The sequence below is a fragment of the Ictalurus punctatus genome, chromosome 9 (assembly GCF_001660625.3).
Source record: "Ictalurus punctatus breed USDA103 chromosome 9, Coco_2.0, whole genome shotgun sequence".
Classification (NCBI taxonomy): domain Eukaryota; kingdom Metazoa; phylum Chordata; class Actinopteri; order Siluriformes; family Ictaluridae; genus Ictalurus; species Ictalurus punctatus.
Window position 1 is genome coordinate 15,726,771 of NC_030424.2, and position 17,789 is coordinate 15,744,559.

Sequence of the window (17,789 nt, forward strand, 5' to 3'; positions counted from 1 at the left end):
AAACACTGCTGTCTCATTTTTTTATGGAGACTTTGGGTGTGTGTGTTTGGGGGATTGTGAGAGTAAACAAAACATGCCAATGCTTTGAAGGATGTGAACTGGAACGGAGTAATGTTAGTCAATTGCGAATCTGTTTTTAGAGGATTTAAACCTAATATGGTGAACAAATTATATTATAGAATTGAGGCAATTTCACTGGGGTTATCTCATACAGTGTGGCAAGTAATAATCTGGAAAGACCTTTGTAATATCACAGTCTAAAACTGGATTTAAAGAGAAGCAAATCAGTAAATGAATCACATGAAAATGAAACACATGTAAATGAATCACATGAATATGAATCACATGTAATGAATCACATGTAATGAATCACACGAATATGAATCACATGTAAATGAATCGCATGAATATCAATCACATGTAAATGAATCACATGTAAATGAATCACATGAAAATGAATAAATAAATTAAAATGTAGAAATAGCTTATATTGATGAGACATGATGCTATTATGTTTCCTATGAAACCCATACAAGTTGCTATCATCTTATTGTAATTTTACAGTCATGTGACTTGTGATTAGTTGAAGCAGGAATGCTAAATAGGCCTTTAGGCTATGCAGTTGGAGGTTCATGTCATTTGTAGAAATTATATTTAGAGGGTTCTTACTGTGTTTGTCAGTGGCCTGCAGTGGGTAGTGACACAAGTTCTCTTCTCTTTAATGGAAACATTTGTACACTTATCCCTGAGAATACATATTCAGATGAGTTTTGTGCAATAGCTGTCCAGGTGGCTGAGGTCCTGGTCCAGCTGTTGTCTCTGATCGTTAGCCTGAGGAATGGTGACTGGATATACAACTCACTGTCACATATATAAGTATATAAGGATATAAGTGCAAGGCTGTAATCACCTCAGCCAAGACACATAGTACAGGAGATGTATGGAATGATCCAGGATTCTTGGTAGCAGGTAATGTGCATACTCAGGATAAGTTCTCTCCACAGGTCCTCAGCCTGATGCACTGGCCTAATGTATTCCTCCATCCAGTTCCCACAGTATGTTCAAGCAGATGGGTGGGCTGATAATACCAGTCAGCTCTGTACATTCTCAGAGCTGGCTGAGCACTACATGTACTTGGCCATCTACCATCAGCTATCCTTTCATAACACAGAGGTTACAGGGGTCTGTGGAAATTAGTTTATTCTTCCTCAGCAAAGTCTGTCACATTTGACATAATTGTGATTAAGGAACTGACTTGAATTTTCCATTGTATTTCTTCCACTTTTCTCAAATAAACATACCACTATAGGCCCTGGAGCTAATGTATCAGCGTGTCTTTTTATCTAACATGTTTTAGCAACAGATACATCCTGACTAAATTTTGCTGTACTATTTTTGTTTTTTTACATTTTTTACTGAGAATGATGATGAAAATACATGGTAATGTGAAAAATTACATCAGTAAACTAACTGAAAATTAAATCTATACTTATTTAATGCATTCTATATTTATGCATGTTGAAAAATGATTGTTTAATGCACCAATGTATTGCAATCACCACATTTAATTACAATCCGCTCAAATAAATACACACTAAGCTCAATGAACTGTGCTAAGATTATGTTACAATTGTGTAAGATTATGTTATGTGCGAGCAGTTGTGATAGGACTATCCGCATAATAAAATATGTGCTCCAAAAAAGCATGGCTAATACTGCCCTCACCTGGTTGATGTGTTTCTCCAGGGAAGCCAGCAGTGAAGTAGGTGTATGCTGACTTGTACACAATGCAACAGACTGTACTGACAATGCCGAGAATACAGAAGGGGTTTTAACAAGGCCATAAGTTATTACCAGACACTCAAAGTGGCTAGAGGTGGTATTTCATTCATCCATGCAGTCTTCAGCTCCTGGGAGTCAGACCAAAAAATATAATCTTGTTAACTCCCTAGTTCCCTGCAGTTGTTCTGAGGCTGTTGTTAACAGAGGCATAGTTGAATTATCAATGGTCTATATCATGAGTAGAGACTGCCAACATTGTCTTCATCAAAAAAGAAAACCTGCTGCCATGCAAGAAGTTGATGGCTTAATAAATCCCTCACAGACTGCGGATATACCCAGGAGAGGGAAGAAGCAGCTTTGTGATGTAGTTTCAGGACCAGTGGTTTGCTAATTTCATCGCTCTGGTCTTAATGAACACATTTACAAGGTCTGGTTATTATACTTAGGAGGCAGAGTCATCATGCAAAATACTTGTAGAGATGCAGGACAATTGTCTTTGCATACACATGACAAAGTCTGGATCAGGACATTAATGTATTCATACATACAGTGCCCATTAGAATAGGGATCGGTCACTAAGTTAACTAAGGTCACTAACAGCTCCTGAGTTAATCAAAAATGAAACAACTTGAAAATGATTTTTAGAATCATTTTTAAACTGTAAAGGTTAGTTTAACATTTCTGTTAATCCTATAAGGAGGAGGTACCTATAAGTGATTCTGACCAAACTGATGTGCAACTGATCTAGAATGGGATGGTGGGCCAAGGAGGTAGGCTCCAAATGTTCTGCTACGTGCATCTGGTTCTGTTCTGTGAACAGAGACATTCTGCATATTTGACTTCTCATATTTGTTAGTTGTTATTTCATACTCCTGAGCCTCTGCCCTATTTCCATTTATTCAGCAGTTTGTTAGCATAAATGGACATGTGGAAGAGCTGTAATTAAATTTTACCCTGACTATTTCTGTGGTAAAATGCTTATATACAGGAAGCATGTAAGGCTCCAATGAGCCATTTTAGTGGTGCAGATTAGCTCTCTATAGCTAGCTCAGGATGACGAGGGGTGGTTGTCTGAGTCATAGTGGTCGTTCATCACACACACTGACAGTTGCTGAAATAGTTCATTTTTCCTCAATAAATAAATGACCAAGTATAATATTTTTGTCTCGTTTGTTTAATTGGGGTCTCTTTGTCTACTTTTAGGACTTGTGTGATAATCTGATGAGGTTTTAGGTTGTATTTATGCAGATACATAGAAAATTCAAAAGGGTTCACAAACTTTCGAGCACCACTGTAAGTCAAAATTTTGGGCTGTTTGCTTGGAAATAGTGATGAGACACTGATGTTTCAAATTTTAGCAAGGCAGGCTGAGGCAGTGCAATAGCAAGTGTAAGTAATATTGGGTGGGACACTATTACTCAATATTGTCAAATATGTACTTGAATATTGTAATTCTTTATACAAGCAGCAATGCAATTATACCTGTAAGTTACTTATAAAAGCATGTTTGGGTTCCCCTTCCCCCCAGTAATACTCATATTTAGTATAATCTAAGATTTTTATTGATGGAGATCAGAGATAACTGTGCTTTAAAAACACCAACATATTTCAGGTGTTTTGCCTGGATATAAATGTCACAGCAGAAGTTCCGAGTACTGAATAGCCCTTGAAGTTGTTGCTAAATTCTGAAAAGAAAAAGTAAATTGACATTGTGACTGACATTTTCTTGGATTATGAATACACAAATGACCAACTTAATATTAAATACTACAGCTTTTAACATTGGGATAATTGGTTTGAAATTACGAAACTAAATAAGCAGCACTAAGCAAAGAAATGAGGAAAAGCAGTAAAATAAACAGTTGCTGAAATATTAATCAATAAATTCATAAGAAGCACAGTGGAAGGGACTTTAAATTATTGGGTTGTTAACATTTGACTTTCAGGGTCCATCAGCAGGTCCAGACTCCTCACTCTTGTAACTACCATTCCTATTCATTGCTCTGTACTGAAAAAATTGTAATAGTTAATATAATAATGTGCTTTAGAATAAATAAATGTAATAATGACTCGGAAACAGTTCTCCAGTTCCTGAACACAAAATGACCGTAAATTAAATCTTCCACAAAGACCTGATCCAGTTAGGATGTAAAATGATGGCTGGAATGCATTCATTCCATAATTTTATCTAGGAGTATAGCAACAAGTGGGCGGGGTATGAAATGACTCATGGGGTTAAAAGTGTAGAAGCATGCACTGAGTGATTAGAATAAACACTCCTGGGTCACTGCAATGTTGCCCAAAACTGTCTATTATCATTATTATCACCTGTTATTACTAATTTTAAAAAGGCACAGCTGCAGGTGAAATGGTATGTATAGAATGTTTGTTAACACTGCTAATCAATGCATGAGGTGCAAATACTGTATTAATGCTTACTCTCATGTAGTCACATCCTTTACAAATATGTGTCTAAAACATTTGCTTTACTTATTATAATGTTCAAAGGTTTAGTGCAGCTTTCTATCTACTTGAAATGTGTAATGATGCCATAGGGTCATCAAATTTCATTTTGTGCAGTCTTGCTACTTAAAACCATGGTTGTGATGGTTTCTTATAAGATCAGGTATAAATCCCTTATTAATTCTAGTTTATCAAATGGATAATTCCTAATCAAAACTATGGTCTAGGAATTCAATAAAAAAAAAAACACCATTTAATCGGAATGACACTGATGAACATCAATAGATGTATTAACTCTAAGTGAGAAATGCCACCTAATCTCTACAACCATGTCATCATTTCTTCATCCTGCAAATCACTTAGAACAGCAGATGCCGTATGAAGTCTTCATATCTAAGCACTTAATAAATATAGTCAGTTATGCTTGTGGTCATGATAACTATGCCAGTTTCCTGGAGTCGTCTCCACAGTCTGTACCGGTAGAAAGAGGCCCAGTACCCAGCGGGAACCAAATACATCACTCAAATTAGATTGCCATGTTCCTCTGCTCTCCACTAGCTGCCCTTTCTGTAGCTGGCACCAGGTTTGTCCACGGGCCACAAGCAAGATTTGTTGGCAGCAGAAACCAGCGCTCACCAAACCAATGCCTAGCCATACATAGAGCATGATGATCAGAAAGAACTGAAGGCCTGAGATGGCACCTAGAAAAAGAGGGGAGAAAATTAAGTATGCTTCAGGCAGTGGTTGGGGAATAGATCTCTCCACATTGTGAGAAGATAAAAACAACTTACCGAGGAAGAAGTAACCTGTGGAGAGGGGTAAAAGTGTGAGGAAGGTCAAAGGGTTTTCAAAGGAGATGGCATACTCTACTGTGAGATAGGCTACCCCAAGCACCAGAGAGTATAGGCAGGTACAGGACGTGTAGATACTGAACATGATAAAATAGCGCATGTTCCTGTTCCCTATGCAGTTTCCCGTGAAGAAACAATGGTGGTCCCGTTTTAGAATGACTTTCTTACACAGTTTGCAGAAGTGCCGGCCATTAAGGAGGTAGTGAGCATCCACTCTGTCTGGACAGTCAGGTGAACAGACTGGAATAATGTTCTCATTGGCACTCTCTGCTGGAAACCATACAGTCATTGAGTAATTACCAAGTGCATTGAGCATGAAAAATAGTAAAATAGTAATGTGGAGCAGCATGACAGGACTCAGTGTAACATTTTGGGTTTGGAAAATAGTGGGGATGAAAAGGAAGAAATGGAGAACAAAGGTGACTGCTGTGGCAGTATAGAAGTAGGCTGGCGCAATAGCATTGAGCATTCGCAGTTTCAGCATCCTGACAATTATACCTGTGGTTAAATGAGATAACAGAATATTGGTTACACAACGGCAGTTAAATAATGCTGAGATTTTTTTTCTCTCTCAAAGTTTATTAACAAGTATTGTGATGCAGTTGTCTCATTTATTCAAGAACTTCCTAAATCCAAAATCTGTATTTTGTGGCTTGTTCCTTGGTGCTGACGCAGCCAGCCAGAAACATCTATATGGACATTGCCCGCACTACATGACACACTGAAAAGGTGAGTCATGCTATTGTTTATAAGATTTTTTTAACTGCTCTGTAATACACGTAGAACCCAGTGTTTTATTACGATTTCACATGACCAAATTCGTACTGCAATGCTGTTGCACTCTTAGAAATAAAGGTACCATAGTGTTATGTTTTCCTTTTAGATGGGGGGAGGGGTGTTTAAAATAATTTAAGGTATATAATTGGACCACTACACTAAAAACTAATTAAAGGTACACCACATGCATTTTCCTAGGTAAAAGATGCATGCATCCTTGATGATACCACAACAAAAAAGTACAGTTTTGGCACTTTTATTTCTGAGAGTTTCCCCAAAATGAATTAATAAAAGTTTCTAATAATAATAATAATTATTATTATTATTATTATTATTATTATTATACAAAAATGTGGACTGTGAACATAATCTAATCAATTGCACACAAGCCTAATAGCCTAATAGGTTGTTCAAAGTCCATTTGAGTTTTTTTTGTTGTTGTTGTTTATATGTGGCAGAAATCCTGTCACTGGGAAAATATAATGCAACCTTTCTGTCGCAGCCAAGAAAACGGGGTTATTCACGTGTAAATGGATCTGCACTGTACTTTCATAATGCAGCACACCAGAAACTCTGAAATCTAGAGGCTATGTCTATTCCATTCCTGTTAACAGCTTAAGCAGGACAACCCACACAAACACACACACGCACGCGCGCACGCACACACACAAACACACACACAAACACACACACACACACTATATGCCGCTATCTACATTATATAAGATTTCATAAGGAGAACCATTTCTGGTCCATGTAAGCTTTACCGTGCCTGATGATTATATCCGTTGAGCTGTTTTTTCAGTCCCGCAGCTCATGTCTCACGCGCGCGTTAAACAGTGAAATAATTCATTCAGAAAAAACAGCAGGAGAGAAATACCGGTTGCCAAGACGATATGTGTGCACCTGCCATGCCATACCATAATTCCGTTGTGTGCAGATAGTGTAGCACCTCCTGTGGCAACCTTATCAGGAGGAAAACACCAAGCGGATGCATGGGAGCACGCAAGGACAATTAACCCCATCTGCCATCTGTGGTTTATAGCCACTACACATGCTTCCAAACCAGTTAGATAATTATAGCTCTCTATATATAAATATAGTCTTTATGTTTGAGGGGTCGCATATTCGTAAGCACATCAAGTAGGATGTATGTTAGGCAATTTATTTGCATGCGCTGCACTACACAATCCAAAACAGACGTGACTGAATTTTAAGGGCGTCCCCGTTTTCCATGTTTTACATTTAACGTTAATTCCTCAGATCTTTGTCCCAACGCCTATAAACTGCGTAAAGTCACGTATTAGACTGTTACAGGAGAAAGAGATAATGGTGGAAAGCAACGCATTATGGGAGAAAAAAAAAAAAATCACGTAGCTCGTTAACATGTGAAAGTGGTGTAACTTTGCAGACGCTCCCTAAGCAGATGGGCGCTCCCCTTGTTCCTTGGTGCTGATGCAGCCAGCCAGAAGCGTCTAACCGGACATCGCCTGCACTACATGACACACTGAGAAGGTGAGCCATATGCTATTGTTAAGATTTTAATATTATTATTATTGTTATTTAAACTGCTCTGTAATACATGTACAACCCAGTGGAGTGTGTTTTAGTTCGATTCCAGACGAGCAAAAAATACATAAATAGAGAAAGCGTATTTATTTATTATGATTAAGTTGAACGGCTTTGAAAAGTGGGCGTATTGATTTCTGACTAGTATTTGTATAGCAGCCGCAGCACTACTGTGCTGTACATGGTGAGGTTCAAGGCGCACTTTCTGGTTTCGTTTATCGCTGTGTACCTATATATATATATATATATATATATATATATATATATATATATATATATATATATATATATATATATATATATAGAGAGAGAGAGAGAGAGAGAGAGAGAGAGAGAGAGAGCATAGCAATGAATTGAATTTTGCGTAGGCGCCTGAATAGCAATTCACTCATTAGTTCACTGTTGATACGTTTTCATATCTGTTGGTTTGTTTACACCTCAAGAGGTTTCTAGATCTTTCTTGAGTCTGCACTGTAAGCTGTATTGTGCAGAGAGACTGGGTACTTTAAGGTGTATAGTACGTGAGTGAAAAGTTGAATGTCCCTAAAGAACTTGTGGTTTTGTCAACTGACACTTCACCAGAGAAATTGCTCTGGTTTATCAGGATTAAGAGAGTGACTTCACCATTCATCTTCTCTGATGTGTAGGCCTGTGGTGAGGGCTGTACACACATCACACCAGCACCAATAGCCTACAAATGAATCTTCTGGCACATAACCTCCTCCTACAACTTGCATAATAAATTTCTAAAATTGTTTCGTCCTTGTCATACTATATTGTTTGTAGTAATGGGAGAAAAAAAAAGGCATTATTTGCCATCTTCCTGACACGTCATAACTTACTAACCAACTACACACTTTTTCTGATGAAAAAAGTATTCTAATAATCCTGTTGAAAGTCTCTGTGGAATTTGTGCTTTTGTTCCAAGTCTTTTTTTTTTGTCAAATGCCAGAGTTAGTGTTTAGTTTGGACCTCAGCGAAAACTGTGAATGGGTGACATTTGCAGCCTTTATCATATATGAAGCCCATCCATTTGGTAAAGTTAAGCACATTCACTATTTAAGCATAAGGGCAAATTCCTTTATCCTAAAATTGATTGTGCTATGTGTACGGTAGATCATGCATACTGTAGCTACATAATGTGTCCCAGGTTGACATTTACTGCCATGTCTGATCAAGGTGTCTGTAAAAGGATTGAATACAGGTTAAAATGTCATTTATCTTATGTCAGAATGTTTATAGTGGTTCATAATTGGACTGTCATGAATAAAGCATGAGAATGAACAGCTGCTGTTCATTCCGTATTTAGCTCTTCAGCTCAGTAAAATTCTTTTCTCATAAAGATTGGAGAAATGCTCTTACAGGTCTTAAAATGATTTTTATTATTTTAGTTGTAGCTCAGGAATGCAGGGGAAGCTTGGCGTTGATTTATGCTGCCTTTGGCATGAGCACACATCCACATTTTCAGGGGTTCTTCCTGATTTAGGGAATTCTATATTCTGGTGCAGATTCAATTAAGTTTTTTTAGTCTTTATATTTCAGCCTTTTGATACAGATGCAAGTGCTCATATTACTGTACATACAACACGTTTTATTATAGGATAAACAATAGAAGTGTGATTGCCATGTAATTAGTACATCATAACAAGATTACACTGTGTGAGTACAACTTTTTCAACTCTTGCTAACATTACAGAATCTATTTGTTGTTCTCACAATTAGTTTATTGTGTCAGAGATAGAAAGGCGCTTCATTAATCATTTCATGTGGAAGTGTGAGGCTGTTCCTGTTACTGATGGTGCAGTGTGGTAGAATCGTCAATTGGTGGCTTTTGTTTCTTGTGTTGTCCTTGGTAATGATTTATCATAGTGCATATATACATGTATCATAGTGAGCTGTATCATTTTGTGAAACAAAAACTATCTACATAAATTTGTTGCATGAGGGAGAATATATAGGTAAAATAGAGATTATACATATAATACAGTTAGACAGTCCTCCAAAAACACCAATTATTTTGTTTATAAAGTCCTTTTCTTTTTCCATTCTGTTATGTCATTCCTCTACTTTGGCATGTATTAAAAGGGTCATAGAATTAGTAACTGGAATGTTAGTGCATACTTTTTTACTGTTTTTCTACAATGTGTTTTGTAGCTTTTTGTTAACTCGAAATGGTCTTCTTGCATTTTTTTTTTTTGAAAGGAAGACATAAGAGCATCCAGCAAACAGTCAAAGGCAAAATGTTTTGTATTGGGCAGCACTACACAACAGATGCATGAATATTTAATGGTGCTTTTGGCTGAGATTGAAAAGTGATACATCCTTCTGCAGTAAACCCACAGCCACAGGAGGTGTGTGTGAGGGTGGAAAGGCACTGGCTAGTGGTCTGAACACTGCACCAATTCACAAGTTCATATGAGTCAGCTGGGAGTCTCAGGTCCCACAGATTTGCGACTGCACAGCAATACTCATTTAGAAATGTTTGAACAGCTGGCAAGTGCACATTTTATTTCTTGTTTACTGGTGCCTTGATGCTCTCCTTTGGAGATTTGGGAGATTTGTGTGTTCCTTGCTCAGTGAACTCATTCCTCATGGTCTTGCCAAACCCTTAATGTAGCTTCATTATTCAAAAAATGGGCTTCTTGCTCTACATCCAGTCAGAAACTCCTTATACAGCTTCTAAAGCTTTGGCACTAATGCACTGACCTCAGTTTTAGACTGACAAGTTTATTGAGGGGAAAACACATGGCCATGTGGGTGACAGATTGGTAGCTTTTGGCAATAGGATGTTGTGTTGCATTGTTGCAATCTCAAGCGTTCACGGAGACTGAAGGGAACAAACAGTGCACTGTGGATCTGTGCCTGTGCTTAGAATAATATTTGATCTATAATTTGTTCAAGAATGGGATTCCTAATAAGATAATAAAAACAGTTTGCTGTTATAGGAAAATAATCAATGGTGGAATAGATGATTATTTTACAATAACAGCAACTCCCAAAGTCTTTTACTTCTCTGGCAATTTGCCAATGCTAACAATTCTTAGGTTATTAATAGACACATTACATCTTTAACCATTTATAGTTACATATAATTAATGTTGTGGAATGTCCACAAGACAAGTTAGTTCCTGTTACTTGCATTATAACAAATAAACAGTCATTCCCTCACCATCTTCTCTTCTTTTCCTCTCTTGATATTAATGAGGCAGCACAAGCAACCTGTATTGTTACTGAGCAACGTCCTCTGTCCTGAAAACTTTCCTGTGGGGTAACACTTATTGACAAATTACAAGGCGCTGACTCCCGTGACTCCTTTAATAAATCTACTTACAGAAACCTTCACCATATCAACAATTACATGTTTCTTCATTAAATATATCATTTAAAAAAATCTGTTTATTATTAGGCTTAGGTTATGTGGAATGTTATAGAAACGATGAAGTATTAAAACAAGCACATTAATATATGCTTCTGATTTATTACAGTCAGCACTACTTTTAGAGCTGCTATTATAGAAAATGAATAAACACCAACCAGTCAATCACATTTTAGCATTCAACAGCACGGTGCTATAAAGAGATAAATATTGTTTTGCTTTTATAATGTTATCACTTCCCTAGATTTACTATAAATCCTTACATCCATCACTTCCTTTTATGCTTGAAATAATCTGTATTACATGCTTTGTTGTTGTTCTTGTCTATACTAATAAGAGATTGCTTTAAAATCATTTATTTAAAACCACTCTTGACATGTATCTCAAAAAGTTAACACCTTAAACTCCAAGCTAACTATGTGGTTATTCATCATTGAAAGGGATTTGAGGAATGTGAGACTAAATGCACCGTTGAGTCCTGGGAGGTTTTGCTGTTAATGAACACATATGACACTCAGTAATTAGATTAAGGAACAGTTGAATGCAAGCTGTATTAACTCCTCTCTAAAGCTGTACTAACTCCTCTCTAAAGCGGTATTCATTCCTCTGTAAAGCTGTACTACTCTCTACAGCTGTACTACTCTCTAAAGCTGTACTAACTCCTCTCTAAAGCTGTACTACTCTCTAAAGATGTACCAACTCCTATCTAAAGCTGTACTAACTCCTCTCTAAAGCTGTACTAACTCCTCTCTAAAGCTGAACTAACTCCTCTCTAAGGCGGTATTAATTGCTCTCTAAAGCTGAACTAACTCCTCTCTAAAGCTGTACTAACTCCTCTGTAAAGCTGTATTAACTCCTCTCTAAAGTTGTACTAACACCTCTCTAAACCTGTGTCAACTCCTCTCTAAAGCTGTATTAATTCCTCTCTTAAACTATATTAACTCCTCTCTTAATCTCTACTAACTCCTCTGTAAAGCTGTATTAACTCCTCTCTAAAGCTGTAATAAATCCTCTCTTAATCTGTACTAACTCCTCTCTAAAGCTGTACTAACTCCTCTCAAGCTGTACTAACTCCCCTCTAAAGCTGTACTAACTCCTCTCTAAAGCTGTACTAACTCCTCTCTAAAGCTGTACTAACTCCTCTCTAAAGCTGTACTAACTCCTCTCTAAAGCTGTACTAACTCCTCTCTAAAGCTGGATTAACTCCTCTCTAAAGTTGTATTAACTCCTCTCTAAAGCTGTACTAACTCCTCTCTAAAGCTGTACTAACTCCTCTCTAAAGCTGTACTAACTCCTCTCTAAAGCTGTACTAACTCCTCTCTAAAGCTGTACTAACTCCTCTCTAAAGCTGTACTACTCTCTTAAACTGTACTAACTCCTCTGTAAAGCTGTATTAACTCCTCTGTAAAGCTGTATTAACTCCTCTGTAAAGCTGTACTAACTCCTCTGTAAAGCTGTACTAACTCCTCTGTAAAGCTGTACTAACTCCTATTTAAAGCGGTACTAAATCCGCTCTAAAGCTGTACTATATCCACTCTAACAGAGTTTGGCTTGATACAGTACAATTCCCAAGACCCTGATTTGGTTATAGGTTTGATGGAGATTACAAAGCATTTATCTAAGTCACTCTGTGTAAGGCCTTCTGCTAAATGCTGTAAATGTGAAAAGAATCTATATTGCCATGCATTTAATTTGTATTTTAATGAATGCACAAATGGTAAATGGCACACTTATATAGTGCTTTACACTGTGTCTCATTCACACACCAATGGTAGCAGAGCTGCCATGCAAGGTGCTAAATTGCCATCAGGAGCAACTTGGGGTTCAGTGTCTTGCCCAAGGACACTACGGCATGTGAAGTCATGTGGGCCGGGAATTGAACTGCCAACCCTACGATTAGTGGACAACCCGCTCTACCAACTGAGCCACAGCCACCCCGGCGTAGGTATAGCCATACCGCCTGACTCTAATCCTGTGTCGGAACCTGTGTCTTTTGGCAGCACAATCACTTTGATTACTGTTGACAGACAGTATTTACAGTCCGTCACATCCATTCTACCTTAATTAGGCACGTATAAGTCTATTAGACGTTCAGGGCTTCTTGAGGTTCAACGACAGTAGAGACTGTCTCAGGGAAAGGAATCTTTTGTTCTGAGCCACAACACTGAATTCCTGCGCAGAGTGACGGTATAATTATTGAAGCCACTTTAATACTATCGTTTCAGGTTTCATCTCAAAGAGCCTTTCGCATCATCTGCCATTTGCCATGCCACCAAACTTCCACTTGGACCTACCAGTGGGTTCTGAGATTGCTCTATTTTCAGTTAGCCCAGAAACCTGATCCTCCAACTGGGAAAATGTCAGACATGTAGGAGAGGGAATCACACTTCATGTGAGGACACTCTCTTTTTGTTAACCCAGTTTTTGAGTTTTTAGTACAGTAGCACATATTGTCGGCTCTAATTAGGGCTCGGCACTAATATTTATAGAGAATTTTAATTTAGTAAAATTGTAAAGATTTATTTCTGTGCATGAGCAGTTCTTGTTTCAAGTGGCATAAGCAATGGCTTGGGGCCCACAGACCACTTTAATATCATTTTGCGAAAAGGTTTACTGTATGGGAGAGCGAGACACAACCTAATTCGGGGCACATTCTAACAGACTTTATTTAGTAGTTTCCATGTACACTGGTATGATGAAACTTCCTGTCTTTACTGGTTGCCATACCAACTATGTGTCAAACGACTTTAGAAGATATCAAGGGAAGATCATTTTATCATAGTGTTAATTTTCAGCTCTGCATTTCCTTTTTATGATTTTATTTACTGCAGCTCAAGGAAGACAGACAAGGGCGTACCTGTACGTGTGTTATCTCTTCGCCGTAGTTATATTGGCTTTCGCTTTGGATTTGTTCTGTGTTCATTGTCAAGGATTACAATTTGTTGTATGTAAACTGACATAATTCATGACTTTATGATTTTATAAGTTAAGAAGTTAAGAAATGTTTTTACTGACATAATATCATAGTTTATCCTGTATGTTGTTTTTAATTAAATCAGATTCAGTTGTTAGAAGTGAATTTTAAGCTGTCATATGGTCATGTTACAATGTACTGTACCCCTCACATGTTACAACTTTTCACTTCTCTTCTTTCCGATTAACTAATGGTTTATTCATAAAACAAGACCAAATATTTGTACCAGACATTTGTAAAATTAATATGGAAAAAAGAAAAGTACTTTGAACCCTAAGTACTTTTCCACAAACTTGAGAAAACAAAAAGGTTGTGTCCGGCTCTCCCCTATGTAGTAACTTACGTAACTAACATTAACCTATCACAAAGAAGCAGCAATCGTGAACACCTTTAAGAAATGAATGCCAATTAATTGGATTTAGTCAGTTTGTCTGCTTTTTTGCTTCCACTTGTTGATGTAATTTAAATGGAAAAAGTTGGTGGCTGACTAGCAAGCTAGCTAATGTCTAGAGTAAGAGACGTTAGGCTAACACACACACTAAGTTATTACTAGCTATGACAGCAGTATCCTGTTGACATTAAAAAATAATCACTGCTCAGCTGTTTTTTTGTTTTGTTTTTTTTCCCAGAACTGTAGCAACTTACACATGATCACAACCAGTGAAGAATGATTTCAATCCTGTCACTATGCTAAGTAGCCTAATGGTGTAATGATAATTTTTCAGGTTCAGGAAATATTTTGGGGCTTCATCAGCATTAGAAACAACTGAAAGTGAGTTTTCCCATTTTATACCTAATTTAGTTTTTGTCCATTCCCACCCACCAGCCAGCTCTGCCTTATCATAAGAAAGACTTCAGATGAATTCTTCATGTCTTAATCTGAGACATATGAAACTAGACACTGCATCTTTTTGATCTGCCACTTATATTGCATCAGGGCAGCAAAACACACCCGGATGAAAGAGCTATCGACCCTCTTCTGCATGCTTGAGTCAGTTGTCGCTTAGGGCCCCCAAATGTTGAAAAACTGCCTTACTTCAATGTGAAGTATTTTCACACAAACCATACTTTAAGTTATGTTCCTTTGCTGTTATGGCCCCCAGGAACAATTCCATCTTTGGCCACTAGAGGGCACCCTGATTGTCATTACAGAACTTCTTCTGTTGTCTTCCCCCATTTCGTGTTTTAAAGTGCACTTGTTATGTTTTTTCAAATATTACCTTCCATGTAGTGTGTTATAGAGCTGTTTGTGAATGTGAAAACGTCTGCAAAGTTTCAAAAATCAAAGTGCATGACAAACGGGTTTATTGATTCCCTTAAAGAAGGAACCGATTCTGAACAGCTGAAATGAATCGTTTGTAATTCCAGACTTCCTTCCTGTTCAAACCTACTTAGGTTTGTAACAAAAAGCCCCGCCTGTGGTCTTCATTGACTGCTCGCTAACAGCAGTAGGCCAATCACAACAGACTGGGACATCTGACCAATCAGAGCAGAGTATGCTCTCTGAAAGGAGGAGTTTAGAATGAATCCTTTAGAATGGATCATTTAACGAGTCGTTTGTGACACTGAGGAAAAAAGGTAATGCTGCAGTTTAAATTATGAGCACATTAAAGTGTTTTTTGACCTTGGATGCATGTAAAGCTATTGTATGAGACCTTTAAAACAAAATTAGGCACATTTCAAAACTCTAATAGGTGTGCTTTAACCATTCCTATGTATGTTTCATTTTCCTGATTGATTAGTGCTCCTATTTAAGTTCGCTGGTTTTTCTCCTCAGTTGCTGGAGCATTGCATCAAGTTAGGTTATGTTTGTTTCTGAGTTCTCACAGTTGTTATTTTTCAGTTTCTGCGCTGTTTGTTTTTATTTAGTGTTTTCTTTCCTAGTTGTGCTAAGTTTCGGATCACCCTGGTTCCTAGTGTGTTTATTCCTCGTGTTTGTTTTCCTGAGCCTGTTCCCCATGTTTGTCTCCTAATAAAGGAGTTCTGCATTTTGTAGGTGCCTCTCTGGACTCCCATCATGACATTTGCATTTTAAGGATGTCACTAGCTCTACATATCATTTTACTTAGTACAAAATCCTCATAACTGCCAGCAGTACAATGTCTCTTATCATTTAGGAAATTGTCTACAATGTGTTCCCTTTTTCCCCACATAATGAAGACAAAACCGAAATAATTGTTTTTGGTCCCCCGAGATTGAGAGATGGTCTCATTAATGAGCTTCGTAATCATTTCCCCTCAATTTCTTCCCAGGTTAGGAACCTTGGTATCATCCTAGACTCAGAATTATGCTTAACCAAGCAAATAAATTTGGTCGTTAAGAATAGTTTTGATCAATTACGGATTATTTCTAAACTTAAAACATTTTCGTCTTTCCAAGATTTGGAGAAGGTTATTCATGCTTTTATCACATCACAGATAGATTATTGTAATTCATTGTACTTGGGTCTGTCTCAGTCATCTCTTGCTCGTCTCCAGATGGTTCAGAATGCAGCTGCAAGGCTGCTGACCAGGGCAAATAAATATGATCATGTCACCCCAAATTTAGCATTGCTCCATTGGCTCCCCATCCATTTTAGGATCCAGTTTAAGATTCTGTTGTTTGTCTTTCAAACTTTTAATGATCGAGCTCCTTCTTATCTCAAAGATCTTTTTACACCACATTGATCTAGCAGATTTGTAAGATCTTCTGATAGGTTTCTTCTGTATGTCCCTTGATCTGTCCCGTTTAAAAACTAAGGGAGATAGAGCTTTTCCAGTTGCCGCCCCTCGTTTATGGCATCAATTGCTAATGGACATCCACCTTGCACCCTCTATTATCATTTTTGAAAAGAGGTTGAAAGCATATCTCTTCTCCCGGGTGTTTTAATCTAATTGTTACTATTGTCTGTCTTTATTTGGTTTTATTCTGTTTTCTATTTTACTTTTTCTTACTCTGTTCAGCATTTTGGTCAGTTTTGCTGTGTTTAAATGTGCTATATAAAAAATGTACGTACTTACTTTTTCAGCATGGAAGAAAATGATCAAATGACTCATGTATAATTGGCTGCTGAACATAATATTGAAGGGTGCTGTGTAGAAACCAATGTAGCCCAGTTTTCTTTGCAGTCACAAAAAGCTGTTTTACAGGACAGCACAAACCTAACAAGAAACAAGAGTGCTGCATCAACAACGATCCACAAATAACACCCTGAACTCAGCTTCACTGGTCAGCCCTTTTTTGACCTTCTCAGACTGTCACTGGGCTGCCATTGAGGACAAAAGATTACACAAGCCTCCTGGGAAGAGAACAAGAGTTTTAATGTATTCATCCTTGGCAGTCCATGTAGTCTACAGTAGTTGCATTTCTAGTTGCTTTTGTTGTTTTCTTTCCATGTTCTGTTTCAGAATAATCTGATTGCTCAAACACACAATGAGTATTTGGCTGACTATAAGTAAGGTTATAACAGATCTATCAATGTTTAACTCAGTAATGCAGCTGTTCAAATATTTAATACAATGTATTTCTTCTTACTAGATGTTAAAGAAGTCATTGTCTTTTTAATCACCCGAGATTAAGTCTGATTCTTATCTAAGGAATATTTTTAAGTTCCCGGCAATCACTTGTATAAATATTGTTCAGAGAATGCCTGATGGATTCTTGATTCATGATTGGTGATCGTTTGGGCATGAGTGATGTTCTGCAAGTGAACAGATGTGAACGATCTCTGCTTGGGGGTGGACCCCAGCTGCCGTTTGTGCTGCACTGTTCTTTCATATATTCCCGAAATTCTATTTGTTTTTCTTGTTCCTCATCAGAAACCCAGGTGCAAGCATGTTCAGCTGTTCATCAAAACCCTGGAGTGTTGCACTGTGCTGTGTGTATAGATCACTGAGATATGGTTCTGTATCCAAGTCAAAATGAAAACCTCCCTGTGACTAAATTGTGATTTCCTGCATCAGCTAGTACAGTGTGATCATCAGTATAATGTTGAATTGGTACAACGGATGTTTTCCAT

General features: G+C 37.6%; 2 protein-coding genes across 4 annotated transcripts in view; one reads left to right on the forward strand and one right to left on the reverse strand.

Moving 5' to 3' along the window:
- Positions 1 to 3,298: 3,298 nt before the first annotated feature.
- On the reverse strand, positions 3,299 to 7,144 carry zdhhc22 (zinc finger DHHC-type palmitoyltransferase 22). 3 transcript variants are annotated; one of them, XM_017475508.3, is made up of 3 exons: positions 6,641 to 7,144; positions 5,037 to 5,594; positions 3,299 to 4,946 (listed from the first exon to the last, which is right to left on the reverse strand). In XM_017475508.3, exons 2-3 carry the CDS (start codon positions 5,578 to 5,580, stop codon positions 4,660 to 4,662), a joined length of 831 nt encoding a protein of 276 aa, XP_017330997.1. In that variant the 5' UTR covers positions 5,581 to 5,594; positions 6,641 to 7,144; the 3' UTR covers positions 3,299 to 4,659. The 3 variants fall into 3 exon arrangements, with proteins under 3 accessions (XP_017330997.1, XP_017330996.1, XP_053538810.1); XM_017475507.3 differs by having other exon boundaries at positions 3,299 to 5,594; XM_053682835.1 differs by lacking the exon at positions 6,641 to 7,144 and having other exon boundaries at positions 5,037 to 5,617.
- A 138-nt stretch (positions 7,145 to 7,282) lies between these two features.
- tmem63c (transmembrane protein 63C) overlaps positions 7,283 to 17,789 on the forward strand; it is a 31,657-nt gene continuing 21,150 nt past the window's right edge. Inside the window, exon 1 of the mRNA XM_017475421.3 lies at positions 7,283 to 7,388. The gene's annotated coding sequence lies outside the window, so the exon portion shown is untranslated. The remainder of the gene's footprint in view (positions 7,389 to 17,789) is intronic.